Source organism: Diabrotica virgifera, chromosome 8 (genome assembly GCF_917563875.1).
Source record: "Diabrotica virgifera virgifera chromosome 8, PGI_DIABVI_V3a".
In the NCBI taxonomy this organism is placed as follows: domain Eukaryota; kingdom Metazoa; phylum Arthropoda; class Insecta; order Coleoptera; family Chrysomelidae; genus Diabrotica; species Diabrotica virgifera.
Genome location: NC_065450.1, coordinates 116,700,417 through 116,714,047, shown reverse-complemented (window position 1 = coordinate 116,714,047; position 13,631 = coordinate 116,700,417). Strand labels below are relative to the sequence as shown.

Genomic DNA, 13,631 nt, shown 5'->3' with positions numbered 1-13,631 from the left:
ATTGATAACCGGATTGCAGAGCAAAGAATCTTCTTGCTCACAGTTTATAAATATCGTCTGAGTATAAAATAAAATGAAATTAATTAACATTAAAGTTTACATAAGGGAGAAATAATTTCGAGAATAGAAAAGGCTAAAAAGTATTTCGTAAAATTAGAGTTGCACAAGTTTGACTTGAATGTTTGAATTTGACTTGAGTTTGACTTAATTTCAAATCAAACTCAAGTCAATCTTTCTGACAAATAATTCAAGTAAGTCAAATTGGTCGTACATGTTTGAAAATTCAAACTGTTTGTCAAACTAGTTTGAAAGAGTTTGAAAAATAATTTATTTAGTAGATATACTTTTTTGGCGAGATTGACATGTTAGTTGCCAATTAAGATAAGAAAATTAATAATACAATGAGTGCCACATAAAAGTATCTTGATACAGGAGCGATTATAATCAAAATACGATAAATTTTTTGAAAATGATTCCTGTATGCTTAGAATTGCTTGCTGGCAAGTTTCGTTTTATCGATATAACTTTTTTATATTTGAGTGTTATTAGATTTAAAAAAAATTCGTTGGATAGTTTCTTTATCATACCAAGTGTAATCTAATCTACTTTGGAAGCTTTCAAGTATTACGTAACGCAAGTTGGGGGTAGGGGGGTCATGTAAAACGTCACGGCGCGTTATACGGGGGGAGGAGGGTTCGAACAGCGCGTTACGTAACATTGTTGTGTGTGTGTGTGTGTGTGTGTGTGTGTGTGTGTGTGTGTGTGTGTGTGTGTGTGTGTGTGCTTGTTTTTGGCTTGGATGCAAGTCCATTTGCCACAGATTTTTTTTATGTCATAATTATCAAGATAATCATGTACGATAATAAAATAAATTCATATTATAAACATTTATAAATATATATTATTACTTTTGAGAAAACTAACTAGCAGATTTAATATGTTCATATCAGTGGTACATACAACATTATGGATATGGTAAGGTGGTAAATAATTCTTTTGAATAAGTGATTGTATTAGAATTTTTGTATTTAAGTTATAATTATTGCAATTAAAAAATATATGATTCAAGTCTCCAAAAGACCCACAGCTACAACGTAACATTGTTTTTTAACTTAAATAAAAAAACTACGGAATCACAATCTCCCAACTTTTCAACTTTCGTTTATATTTTACATAGAATCCCTGGATTGTATTATATTACACCCTCAGGCTCCGCTCATGTTACAATAGGACAACAGTATTCAAGTGAAAAAATCTTAAAATTTGTATTAACCAGATCAAGCACAGTAACACGTGTTTGCAATAAAGAGCTGGACCTTTCTTCACAACAAAAGATGAAAAGATACAGATGGGATAAAGAGGTTGTAAGAGCTTCAAAAATTGCGAAGGAACAACAAAATATTATATTTTTGATAGAGTAGCTTTAATGATTTTTTTGCGACTTTGGAATGTCGTCTTAAAGAATTAGTTCACCATTTGTCATTTTATAACGCTGTCTTTATTTTTACATAATACAAGTATTCACTTCATTGTTTTGAAATCACCTGCCGCAATATCAAATAAATCAGTATATTTATTTTTCTTAATTAATTCTGCTTCGACTTCAGATTTTTTTCTCTTAATTTTTACAGTGGAAGAGAAGTGATGCCTTCAAAATCAGACTCAATTTGATGTGGTACTTATTCTGAGCCGAAAAATATTCAGGTTCAGATATTATTTCACAAAGCACACACTTCAAAACGAACGTAGGTAATAAACAAGCCAAGCATATTATACTCCTTAATATGAACTACAAACTAATTTACTGAGTAGCAGAGTACAGATTCAGACCTATTCAAATAAGTCAAAACAAAAATCGGTACGCTCTCAATTAGAATTGGAAATAAACACGTTGCGCAATATGATATTCAAACTTCAAACTGTTTGAAGAAGTTTGATTTCAAGTCAAACCTAAAGATATCGAAATCAAGTCAAGTCAAACTTTTTTACAAAAAAGTTTGGTTTTCAAGTCAAGTCAAGTTTGATGAATAAAATCAAACTAGTTTGACGCATCTCTAGTAAAAATCAAAAGACTAATAATGTGTTCTGTAATAAAACTCGAAATTCGACTACCTACGTTTATCAAAATGCTAGGTCTGGTCGACTCTTCAATGTCGTTTCAAATAAAACATCAACTGTAAATAAATTTAAGCCTTTGAAATGTGAATCTGCCGGAGAATCCTATTTCATGGACATCGCATACTTCAAACGAAGAATTGCTGCATAAGGGAAGGAACGAGAACTTTTTATCACACTGAAAGTTAGAAAAACATCTTACCTAGGCCACATATAATATATAGATTGAGAAATAATAATTGCCAATATGCTCCACTAATAGTGAAAGGAAAGATCAAGAGAAAGAGAGGACTATGAAGGAAAAGACTGTCGTGGCTAGTGGCTAAGAAACATCCGACAATGGACAGGGCTAAATTTTGAACAGCTAATAAGACATAGAAGAGTTTGCAATTTCAGTAGCAAACCTGCATTGAGGAGAGGGCACTTTAATAATAAGAAGAATACATAATTAATCATTTGCGAACACAGAAATATGTAAAATTAATAAAAAACTTTATAACAATAATTTACCTTTTCAAGTGTAATTAAAGAAAAACATTTAAGTATTCCGATGTACGTAAATAATTACCGCTTACAGAAACTGTTGTTTAAAATTATTCGCGACTTTCATTCATTTTAACCAACAAAATTGTTGTAACATTACCAAATACATTTTTAATTGTTCAGGTTTGGATTGCGGTGTATAACAAAACATCCTAAAAAAGTCTAATAATAATTAGTCATACCATGTGGGCACCTCCAAAAATAGCGCAAGAACCGAAGCGAGTGAGTGAAAAACTTGTTATACACTGATTCAACTGACGTTTGACGCATGCTGTTCTACGGTAGCGCACATTTTTTTTTCTACTTTGATGAGGTAATTGGTGTTTAAAAATTGATAAAAACATAGTGCAAACAATCGCATATGCCGAGGTTAAAGTGTGTAAATATTAAATGGGGTCTGTAATAGGAGCAGTCACGTACCTGTTTGGCTAATTAATTTTTGGCCTAATTTGAACTTGAACTAATAGGGACACGAATTATTATCTGTTACGCTAGCTTAACCTGGCTGGTGTCAGATTATATTAGATATTATTTATTAACAGTTTAATGATAATGTATTCCCGATTTGAATCTATATACTCTGGACTAATTAGCAAAATACAAGGAAAAGTTATTTAGCAGAAATGTTATTGCTGGAATCGAATCTTATGATTCTATATATTAATAACATAGGTATGCAAAGTCCGCAGATAGTGTGCTTTTCAATTATTCCTCTATAACTCCAAAGATTTTAACCTTACACCAACACACTCAAGCCCTCTTGGTATAGATTATATTTCCAGAAGCCGATGGAAATTGAATGAACAGTTTAGCAACAATTAAATTGTTAATTAAAAATTCACGGTCGTTATAATAACCATAATAATTGTGATACATAAGAATACTTATGATTGATGTATAAAAAGGCACTATATTACCTATCTAATGTACTTTACAGGATTGAAATTGGACGATTTAAGCGGCCTCAGGAATATTTTAAAATTATAAACAATTTTTTGGCTTATAAATAAATAAAATATCTCGGCAACTGTTACATTAAATTCTTTTTCAAATTGAAGAGTCTCAGATGCAGAATTCACCATTAAAATGGTAAATAGTTATTTAAATCTGAGACTTTTCGTGTTGAAAGTTCTTTCTGGTACATCCTTAATCTGCTACTTTTACAATTTATAAGACCGCAGACGACGAATATAGAAAACAAAAAGTATTCCTTGCAATCACATTCCGTTTTCATTCGTCTCGGAAAAGGACAGAAGAGGAACTTTCTAGTACTCAAATCTGAGTAAAGATAGAAAAGTAAAAGATTGTTTTGCTTGTTTTTGATTCAGAGGGATGCACAATAGGGTGGTTGGTGGTTCAAAAAAACTATTTTTTTTATTTCAGATCGTTATAGTGCACAAAAGTTGCCATTGGTATAGACGTCAAAAAAGCACTTATTATTATTTTTTTATTAATTTGTCTTTCGGTCGCGCAATGCCATAGGAGTTAGCAAAAAATTGTGAAAAACTTAAATTTTTCATATATTTTTTTAAAGGCCAGATAGTATAGTATAGTTGATCCAAAAGATGGCATAACCCAGACGTCCAAAGTGAAAGTTATCCTTCAACACCAAATTGTTCTATATGGTCCACACAATGTCCAGGAAAAAAAGTCACACCCATTTTGAGCATCCGGGTTTGGGGGGGGGGAGAGGGGGGAGAAATCGGTAAATTCGTAGTTTTTTAAGTTTTTCCGGCCCAATATTTCTAAAACTATGCGGTTTAGCATGAACAACCTTCTATACAAAATTGTTCTACATTAAATTTGAAATAGAAAAGGCTCTATGCATAATCTTTCTAAAATGAATGGTTCCAAAGTTACGGAGGTAGTATAGTATAGCTGGTCCAAAAAAGGCCTAACCCAAACATCCAAAGTAAAAGTTTTCCTCAAACACCAAAATGTTCTATATGGTCCACATATTGTTCAGTAAAAAGTTACTACACCATTTTGAGCGTCCGGTTTGGGGAGGGAGATGGGAGAGAAGCCGGTAAAGTAGATAGTTTTTTTACGTTGTTCGTCAATATTTCTAAAACTATGCTTTAGCGTAAACAATGTTATATACAAGAATGTTCTACATAAAATTTAAAACAAAAAATGTTCTATACATAATTGTTATAAAATCAAGGGTTCCAGAGTTGCGGAGGGTGAAATTCGAGGTTTTCGATACTTTTATATTTTTTGGGCAATATTTATGATATAACTATACCAAAAACCCAGACATCCAAAGTGAAAGTTATTCTCCAACACCAAATTGTTCTATATGGTCCACATAATGTTCGGAAAAAAAGTCACAACACCATTTTGAGCGTCGGGTTTGGGGGGGGGGAGAGGAGGGGAGAAATCGGTAAATATAAAAAGTATCGAAAACCTCCACTTTTCACCCTCCTGTAACTCTGGAACCGTTGATTTTATAACAATTATGTATACGAACCTTTTTTGTTTAAATTTTATGTAGAACATTCCTTACGCTAAGCATCAGTTTTAGAAATATTGACGAAAAAACTTAAAAAAACTACTAATTTTACCGGTTTCTCTCCCATCTCCCTCCCAATTCGGACGCTCAAAATGGTGTGACTTTTTACTGAACAATATGTGGATCATAGTAGAACAATTTGTGTTAAACGAAAACTTTTACTTTGTTTGGATGTCTGGGTTAGGGCCTTTTTTTAGCATGAACAACCTTCTATACAAAATTGTTCTATCATTAAATTTGAAATAGAAAAGGCTCTATGCATAATCTTTCTAAAATGAATGGTTCCGAAAGCTTAGCGAGGGTAGTATAGTATAGCTGGTCCAAAAAAGGCCTAACCCAAACATCCAAAGTAAAAGTTTTCCTCAAAACACCAAAAATGGTTCTATATGGTCCACATATTGTTCAGTAAAAAAGTTACAACCATTTTGAGCGTCCGGTTTGGGGAGGGAGATGGGAGAGTAAGCCGTAAATTTAGTAGTTTTTTTACGTTGTTCGTCAATATTTCTAAAACTATGCTTTAGCGTAAACAATGTTATATACAAGAATGTTCTACATAAAATTTAAAACAAAAAATGTTCTATACATAATTGTTATAAAATCAAGGGTTCCAGAGTTGCGGAGGGTGAAATTCGAGGTTTTTCGATACTTTTATATTTTTTGGGCAATATTATGATGATAATCTATACCAAAAACCCCAGACATCCAAAGTGAAAGTTATTCTCCAACACCAAATTGTTCTATATGGTCCACATAATGTTCGGAAAAAAATCACACCCATTTTGAGCGTCGGGTTTGGGGGGGGGGGGGGGGAGAGGGAGGGGAGAAATCGGTAAATATAAAAAGTATCGAAAAACCCTCCACTTTTTCACCCTCCGTAACTCTGGAACCGTTGATTTTATAACAATTATGTATAGAACCTTTTTTGTTTTAAATTTTATGTAGAACATTCCTTACGCTAAGGCATAGTTTTAGAAATATTGACGAAAAACTTAAAAAAACTACTAATTTACCGGTTTCTCTCCCATCTCCCTCCCAATTCGGACGCTCAAAATGGTGTGACTTTTTACTGAACAATATGTGGATCATATAGAACAATTTGGTGTTAAACGAAAACTTTTACTTTGTTTGGATGTCTGGGTTAGGCCTTTTTTTGGACCAATTATACTATACTACCTCCGTAACTTTAGAACCGTTCATTTTAGAAAGGGTTATGTATAAGTCCTTTTTTATTTCAAATTTAATGTAGAACAATTTTGTGTAGAAGGTTGTTCATGCTAAACCGCTTAGTTTTAGAAATATTGAGCGAAAAACTTAAAAGAACTAGGAATTTGCAGATTTCTCCCCCTCTCCCCCCCAAAAACAATTTGGTGTTGGAGGATAACTTTCACTTTGGATGTCTGGGTTTGGGTCTAACTATACCATACTAAGATGGTTTCAATTGCGTTCATATACCATGAATTAACTACTAACAGTATGTACAATCAATATATATGCACTTTTTATACATGTGTTTCATGTCTTCCGGTCGCGCAACATAATACAAAATGAGTAAAATTAGTAGTTTTTGCAAAATTTCAAAGTTTTACCAGAGAACAAGGACCACAAGGTTGTTTACTGTTTAATATATTTTAATCATACGACTTTTAGAGATGCTATAGTTTAATTCTATTACAATAATATATTTAAAATCCAAGCATATAAGATAGATTTTGATATTCTAGTATTCTAGTGGAATTCGGTCGCACAACTTCGTCAAAAACAGCAGACTACCGAGATGCGAGGCGAAAGTGACGAATGCCAGCGAAGCGCGGGCAGCCACAAATAGAGATACATGTGGGAAGTCCTCTACAATGGAGTATTTGTCTTCTCCATTACAGCAAACTGTCATTCCGTCGCCTTTTACAATACTTAGATGGAAATACAACAGGCCCAACAGGATATCCGGACCGACTGGAAAGGCCCTACCTGATTATGAAAGACTACCAGTTGTTGATTTTAATCCTATCGGTTGTGAGATTCCAAAAGTTGACAAGCGTATTCTTAGCAAGGATCAATTGTACTTTTCATTGTTCAGAAGACAAGGATCATTGTTCAGAAGACTTTGTTGTACGTGATCCTATCTGATCCTGATCTATACTCATAACAGGCTTGAAGTCATTGCTTACATACTGTTTTATCTCTTCATTAGTCAATGTTTTTAACAGTAGGACACAGAAGGAGTCAGTTTTTTAACAGGAGGAGTCAGTGTACTGGTGTTCCATTTGATAATTTCGTAATACTCTTTAGCTTCAAAGTATAGGTTTGGTGGTTTAAAGATTCTGGTAGAGTCACTTTCAGATATTGCTTGCTTTGCCTGTATGATACGCCTGGTGCCTAGCCCTCGGATATGGTTTCTTTTATCAGTTATCATAGCCAAAAGTTAATTTTCGGGATGGGCAAAGTAAGAATTCCGTTGTAAAACGCCGCTTCTTGAAGAAGCTCTTCTGGTAAGTACCTTGTAGAGGCACTGATTTTGTAAACATGTCTAGGCCCACATAGGCATAAAACATTTGAGAATGAATGAGAGAATCTTTCTCAGATTTTAAGAAGGGCTTGACACACTGATGTAGAAACGCAAAACTAGGTTTGCAGTAGTAAGCCATCTTAAATGTGACATTGGGCCAGGATTACGTACTACAAAGTCTTCTGAACAATGTCCTGAATTGATGACTTCTGATATTTCAAGCAAGTACAAATGGTCCTTGCTAAGAATTCGCTTGTCAACTTTTGGAATCTCACAATCAATAGGATTAAAATCAACAACTGGTAGTCTTTCACAATCAGGTAGGGCCTTTCCAATCGGTCCGGAATATCCTATTGAGTCTGTTGTATTTCCATCTAAGTGTTGGAAAAGGTGGCGGAATGGAAGTTCGTTGTAATGGAGAAGACAAATACTCCATTGTAGAGATCTTCCCACATGTATCTCTATTTGTGGCTGTGTGCGGTTCACTGGCATTCGTCACTTTCGCCTCGCCTCTCGATAGTCTGCTGTTTTTGACGAAGCTTCACGACCGAATTTCACTTGAATATCAAAGTTTATCTTATATGCTTGGATTTTAAATATATTATTTTAATATAATTAAACTATAGCATCTCTAACAGTCGTATGATAAAATTGTACTAAACAGTCAAACTTTGAAATTTTGCAAAAACTACTAATTTTACTCATTTCGTATTATGTTGGGCGACCAGAAGACATAAAACAAATGTATAATAAGTACATATACAGGGTGTCCCGAAAAGATTGGTCATAAATCATACCACCGATTCTGGGGTCAAAAATAGGTTGATTGAACCTCACTTACCTATATACAATAGTGTACACAAAAAAGTTATAGCCCTTTGAAGTTACAAAATGTAAATCGATTTTTTTTCATATATCGAAAACTCTTTTTTATCGAAAAAAACGAGATTTTTTATCGAAAATGGACATGTGGTATTCCTATGGCAGCAACATCTTAAATAAAAATTAAAGTGAAATTTGTGCACCCCATAAAAATTTTATGGGGGTTTTGTTCCCTTAAACCCCCCAAACTTTTGTGTACGTTCCAATTAAATTATTATTGTGGCACCATTAGTGAAACACAATGTTTTTAAAACTTTTTTGCTTTCTAGTACTTTTTCGATAAGCCACTGTTTATCGAGATATTTTGAATATTAGTCGAATCCACCACACATTTGTATATATGGTTAAGTACGTTATAGAGACCTGTTGATAATCTGAAAATTTATTTATAATTTACATTTTTAGGTATATTTTGAAAAAGAAGCCACATCTCGATAAAAGGTAACTTATCAAAAAAAGACTAAGAGGCAAAAAAGTTTTAAAAACACTGTGTTTAACTAATGGTACCAAAATAATAGTTTAATTGGAACGTACACAAACATTTGGGGGGTTTAAAGGAACAAAACCCCCATAAAATTTTTATGTAAATATATTTAAAAATAAGCCGCATCTCGATAAAAACTGGATTATCGAAAAAATACTAGGAGGCAAAAAAGTTTTAAAAACGTTGTGATTAACTAATGGTACCACAATAATGAATTAATTGGAACGTACACAAAAGTTTAGGGGGGTTTAAGGGAACAAAACCCCCATAAAATTGTTATGGGTTGGACAAATTTCATTATAATTTTGTTTTAAGATGTTCCTGCCATAAGAATCATACATGTCCATTTTCAATAAAAAATCTCTAATAGTTTTCGATATATTAAAAAAAATCAGTTTTCATTTTGTAACTTCAAAGGGCTGTAACTTTTTTTATGAGCACATTTTTGTACTAAGGTAAGTTAGGTTTAATCGAACTATTTTTGACCTCAGAATATGTGGTATAATTTATGACCAATCTTCTCGGGACACCCTGTATATTGATTTTACATACAGTCAAACCCGCTTATTAGAATACCTCTTAAAGGAATATCCCGGTTAAAGGAATAGAAATTTGAGGTCCCGAAACGTTTCTACTATCGACTAATGATCGGTTATTAGAATATCCCGGTTATAGGAATATGTACTTCTGATTGGCACGAAGGCTATTCCAATAAGCGGGTTCGACTGTACTTTTAGTAGTTAACTCATGGTATAGGAATGCAATTAAAACCATCTAGCCTTGTAAAAAAATATATGAAAAATTAAGGTTTTTCACAACTTTTTGCTAACTTCGGTGGCATTGCGCGACCGGAAGACAAATTAATAAAAAAAATTAATTGGTGCTTTTTTGACGTCTATACCAATGACAACTTTTGTGCACTATAGCGATCTGAAATAAAAAAAAAAGTTTTATTCGAACCACCCTAATGCACAACCGCTGGACAGCTGCTTCCACCATTTCAGGCTTTTTCAACAGCGCTAGCGTGTACTCCTCTGAATCGAAAAACAGCTCAACCATCAATTTAAGGGCAATTTGAAAGATCATTCAAATTCCCATTGGGACGCGATCCAGCTACATCTCTTAACAAATTGAAGAGTCTCAGATGCAGAATTCACCATTAAAATGGTAAATAGTTATTTAAATCTGAGACTCTGCATCTGAGAGGTGAATTCTGCATCTGAGACTCTTCAATTTGTTAAGAGATGCGCTGGATCGCGTCCCAATGGGAATTTGAATGATCTTTCAAATTGCCCTTAAATTGATGGTTGAGCTGTTGTCGATTCAGAGGAGTGCACGATAGCGCTGTTGAAAAAGCCTGAAATGGTGGAAACAGCTGTCCAGCGGTTGTGCATCCCTCTGAATCAAAAACAAGCAAAACCATCTTTTACTAAATTCTTTTTAGTTAAAAGTTAAAATCTTTGGAGTTATAGAGCAATAATTGAAAAAAACACGATTTGGGGGCGCCATTTTGTTTATAAAAAAGTAGCACACTATCTGCGCACATTGCACAATATTATTATACAGAATCATAAGATTCGATTCCAGCAATAAAATTGGTTTGGGTAAATAACTTTTCCCAAAAATGGCCTATTCTCCGATAATCTGCCCAGACTACTAACAAATTTTAATGTTGCACTAAACGCTACAGGCGGTTATTTTTTTATAAATTAATGAGCAATGTTTTGCATCCCTATTTATAAAGGTGGGAAACAATCAATATAATGTCAATTTATATGTTACTCTCGCTAAATTTAACAACTCTACTAGTTTTATTTCTTTTTGTCTCACAATTTAATATGTTTTCCACCTTTTGCGCTATTTTGCCGGTTATTAGCGCGCTCATCACTATACAAAATAAGATGACAGTAGTACTGATTATTCCTTATGGAAAGCTACTAAAATACTGAAAAGACATATTTTTTACTCTTCGCCTATTAAATAGAAAATGGAAACTGGACCAGAAGTAATACACAAAAAGCAGAGCTATTTGCTACATATTCATTTGTAATAATTGATATTCATTTGTAATACATCTCTCTCTCGTTCCATCCCTCCTTGTGGAGTATTGGGCGCTTATGCGTTTCTTGGCCAAAAGTGTAAGATTGCTGTCTGGCCGGGACAGCGCATCTTCTTTTGTTTTTATTCTCTGGATAAATTGTGAACTAATTCCCTCCACTCTCTTCTATCTTTTGCTCTCTTTTTGACTTCGCCCCATCTTAGTCCAATTTTTTCGTGTTCTCTCGTTGTTGTTCTTTTCCAGCTGTTGTCTGGTCTGCCCCTCTTTCTTTTCCCCTCTGGTTGGTATTCAAGTGCTTGTCTTGCTATGCTGCTTTGGTCTTTCCTTAAAGTGTGGCCGATTCATTTCCATTTTTTTTCCTTGACTGTAGTAGATACGTTAGTTTGCTTTGTCCTTTCCCATAGTTCTGTATTAGTTATTTTATTTGGCCAGTATATTTTCAGGATTTTTCTTAAAGATTTGTTTACAAATGTTTGTAGTTTTTTAGTTGTATTTTCGTCCTGTTTCCATGTTTCTGCTCCATAGAGTAGTATACTTTTAATGCAACTGTTAAAGATTTTAATTTTTGTTGTTTCCGATATTTCGTTTGTTTGCCAAATTTTATTTAAAGCGTTGAATGCGTGTTGCGCCTTTGTTATTCTCGTCTGTATATCCTTTTTACACCCCCCGCTCCTTTCCATGACAGATCCCAGATATGTGAACTTGTCTACCTCTTCTACTTCTTTAGCGTTTATCATTATTTTATTATTTGGATGGTTATTATTTTTTAGAAGTTTAGTTTTTTCTGTGTTTATTCGAAGTCCGATCGTGTCGGAGTACTGTGCCAATTTGTCAATTTTTGCTTGCATATGATTTCGGTGTTCAGTTATAAGGCAGATGTCATCTGCAAATTCGAGATCTTCTAGCTGTTTGAAAAGGTTCCACCTGATGCCTGTTCGATCGTCGATTACTTTCCTCATTACCCAATCTATCATAATAAGAAATAGGGTAGGGGATAGTACACAACCCTGTTTGACTCCACTTTCTATGGATATTTCTTCTGTTACTTCACCTGAATGTTCTAGTTTGGCTTTGTATCCTTCGTAGAAGAGTTTAATAAAGTTTATGATTTTTTGTGGTATCCCATATAATCTAAGGATTTTCCACATCTGTGCCCTATTTATACGGTCAAAGGCCTTTTCGAAGTCGATAAAACTCACATCTATATCTTTATTCCATTCATTTGTTTGTTCCAAGATAATTCTAAGGGTGCAAATGTGATCAATAGTGGAATGGTTGGAACGGAAGCCTGCTTGGTTGTTTCTCAGTTTTTTATCTAGTTCCGGCTTCAATCTTTCCAAAATGATTTTGGTCAGCACTTTGGATGTGGCACTTAGTAGTGTTATTGCACGCCAATTGTTGCATTTGCTCAGGTCTCCTTTTTTGGGTATTTTTATAATCAATCCCTCTTTCCACTCCTTTGGCAATTCTTCGTCCGTCCATATTTTATTCAAAAGTGTATGTAGCATCTCTACTGACTGCTCGGTGTCTGCTTTTATTATGTCAATGGGTATATTGTCGATTCCTGCGGCTTTGCCATTTTTTAGTAGTTTTAGGGTGTTTCCAATTTCTTCCATTGTAATTTCTCCAATATTCACTTCTAGCTCTGGTGATTCTACTTCATCTTCTATGATTTGAGTTATTTCATGCTTAGCATATATCTCTTCGAAGTATTCCTTCCATCTTTGTATTATTTCTTTCTCATTTTTTATCCTATTTCCTTGTTTATCCTTTACTTCTCGTATATTTCGTTGTGCTTTTCCTGTTAAGTTTCGTATGATTGTATATTGTGTTCGTAAGTCGTTTTCTTTCGCTGCTTCTTCTGATATATTTAGCATCTCATTTATATAGTTTCTTTTATCTTTTCTGGCTTGTTTTTTTACTTCTGCGTTTTTTGCCTTGTATTTTCTTTCAAGTGCCCTCTCTTCTTTCGATCCTTCCTTTTGTAGAATTTCTTCTTTGATCTTTTTTCTTTCTTCTATCAGTAGTAGAGTGTCTTTGGTAATCCATTTTTTATTTTGTCTTCTTTTTAATCCGATTGTTTCTTTTGCTGTATTCGTCATCACTTCTTTAAAATATTTCCATGTTTCTTCGACTGACTCTCCAGTTTGTTGTGATACTGTTCGGTTAATTGCCAGTTTCTCACTGAATTTATTTCTTATACATTCTTGTTTTAGGGCATCAACGTTGTACTTGTTCCTTCTGCTGATTTTTTGGTTTTTATCTCTGGCTAATTTCATTTTTAGTCTCGCTTTGATTAGCATGTGGTCTGATCCCACATCAGCACCTCTTAAGCTCCTGACATCTTGCAGCCAGCTTCTCCATTTATATTCAATTATTATGTGGTCTATTTGATTCTTGTATCTCCCTCCCGGTGATTTCCATGTTTCCTTATGTATCCGCTTATGTTTAAAGATGCTTCCGCCTATTAAAAGTTCATTTTGCTCACAAAATTCGATTAATCGATTTCCATTGTCGTTTCTCTCTCCGATTC

The 13,631-nt window shown here is 33.9% G+C and overlaps 1 protein-coding gene across 5 annotated transcripts in view; it reads right to left on the bottom strand.

Annotated features, from left to right (window-relative positions):
- The window catches only part of LOC126889709 (protein FAM107B), a 412,680-nt gene that overhangs the window by 260,833 nt on the left and 138,216 nt on the right, over positions 1–13,631 (bottom strand). The window contains exon 1 of one of the 5 annotated variants that reach the window (XM_050658246.1): positions 2,841–2,950. The exons of the other annotated variants lie outside the window; for them this stretch is intronic. Coding sequence (XP_050514203.1) covers positions 2,841–2,843 — 3 coding nt within the window. The 5' untranslated portion in view covers positions 2,844–2,950. Of the gene's footprint in view, positions 1–2,840; positions 2,951–13,631 lie in introns of those variants that run through there. 5 annotated transcript variants of the gene reach the window in all.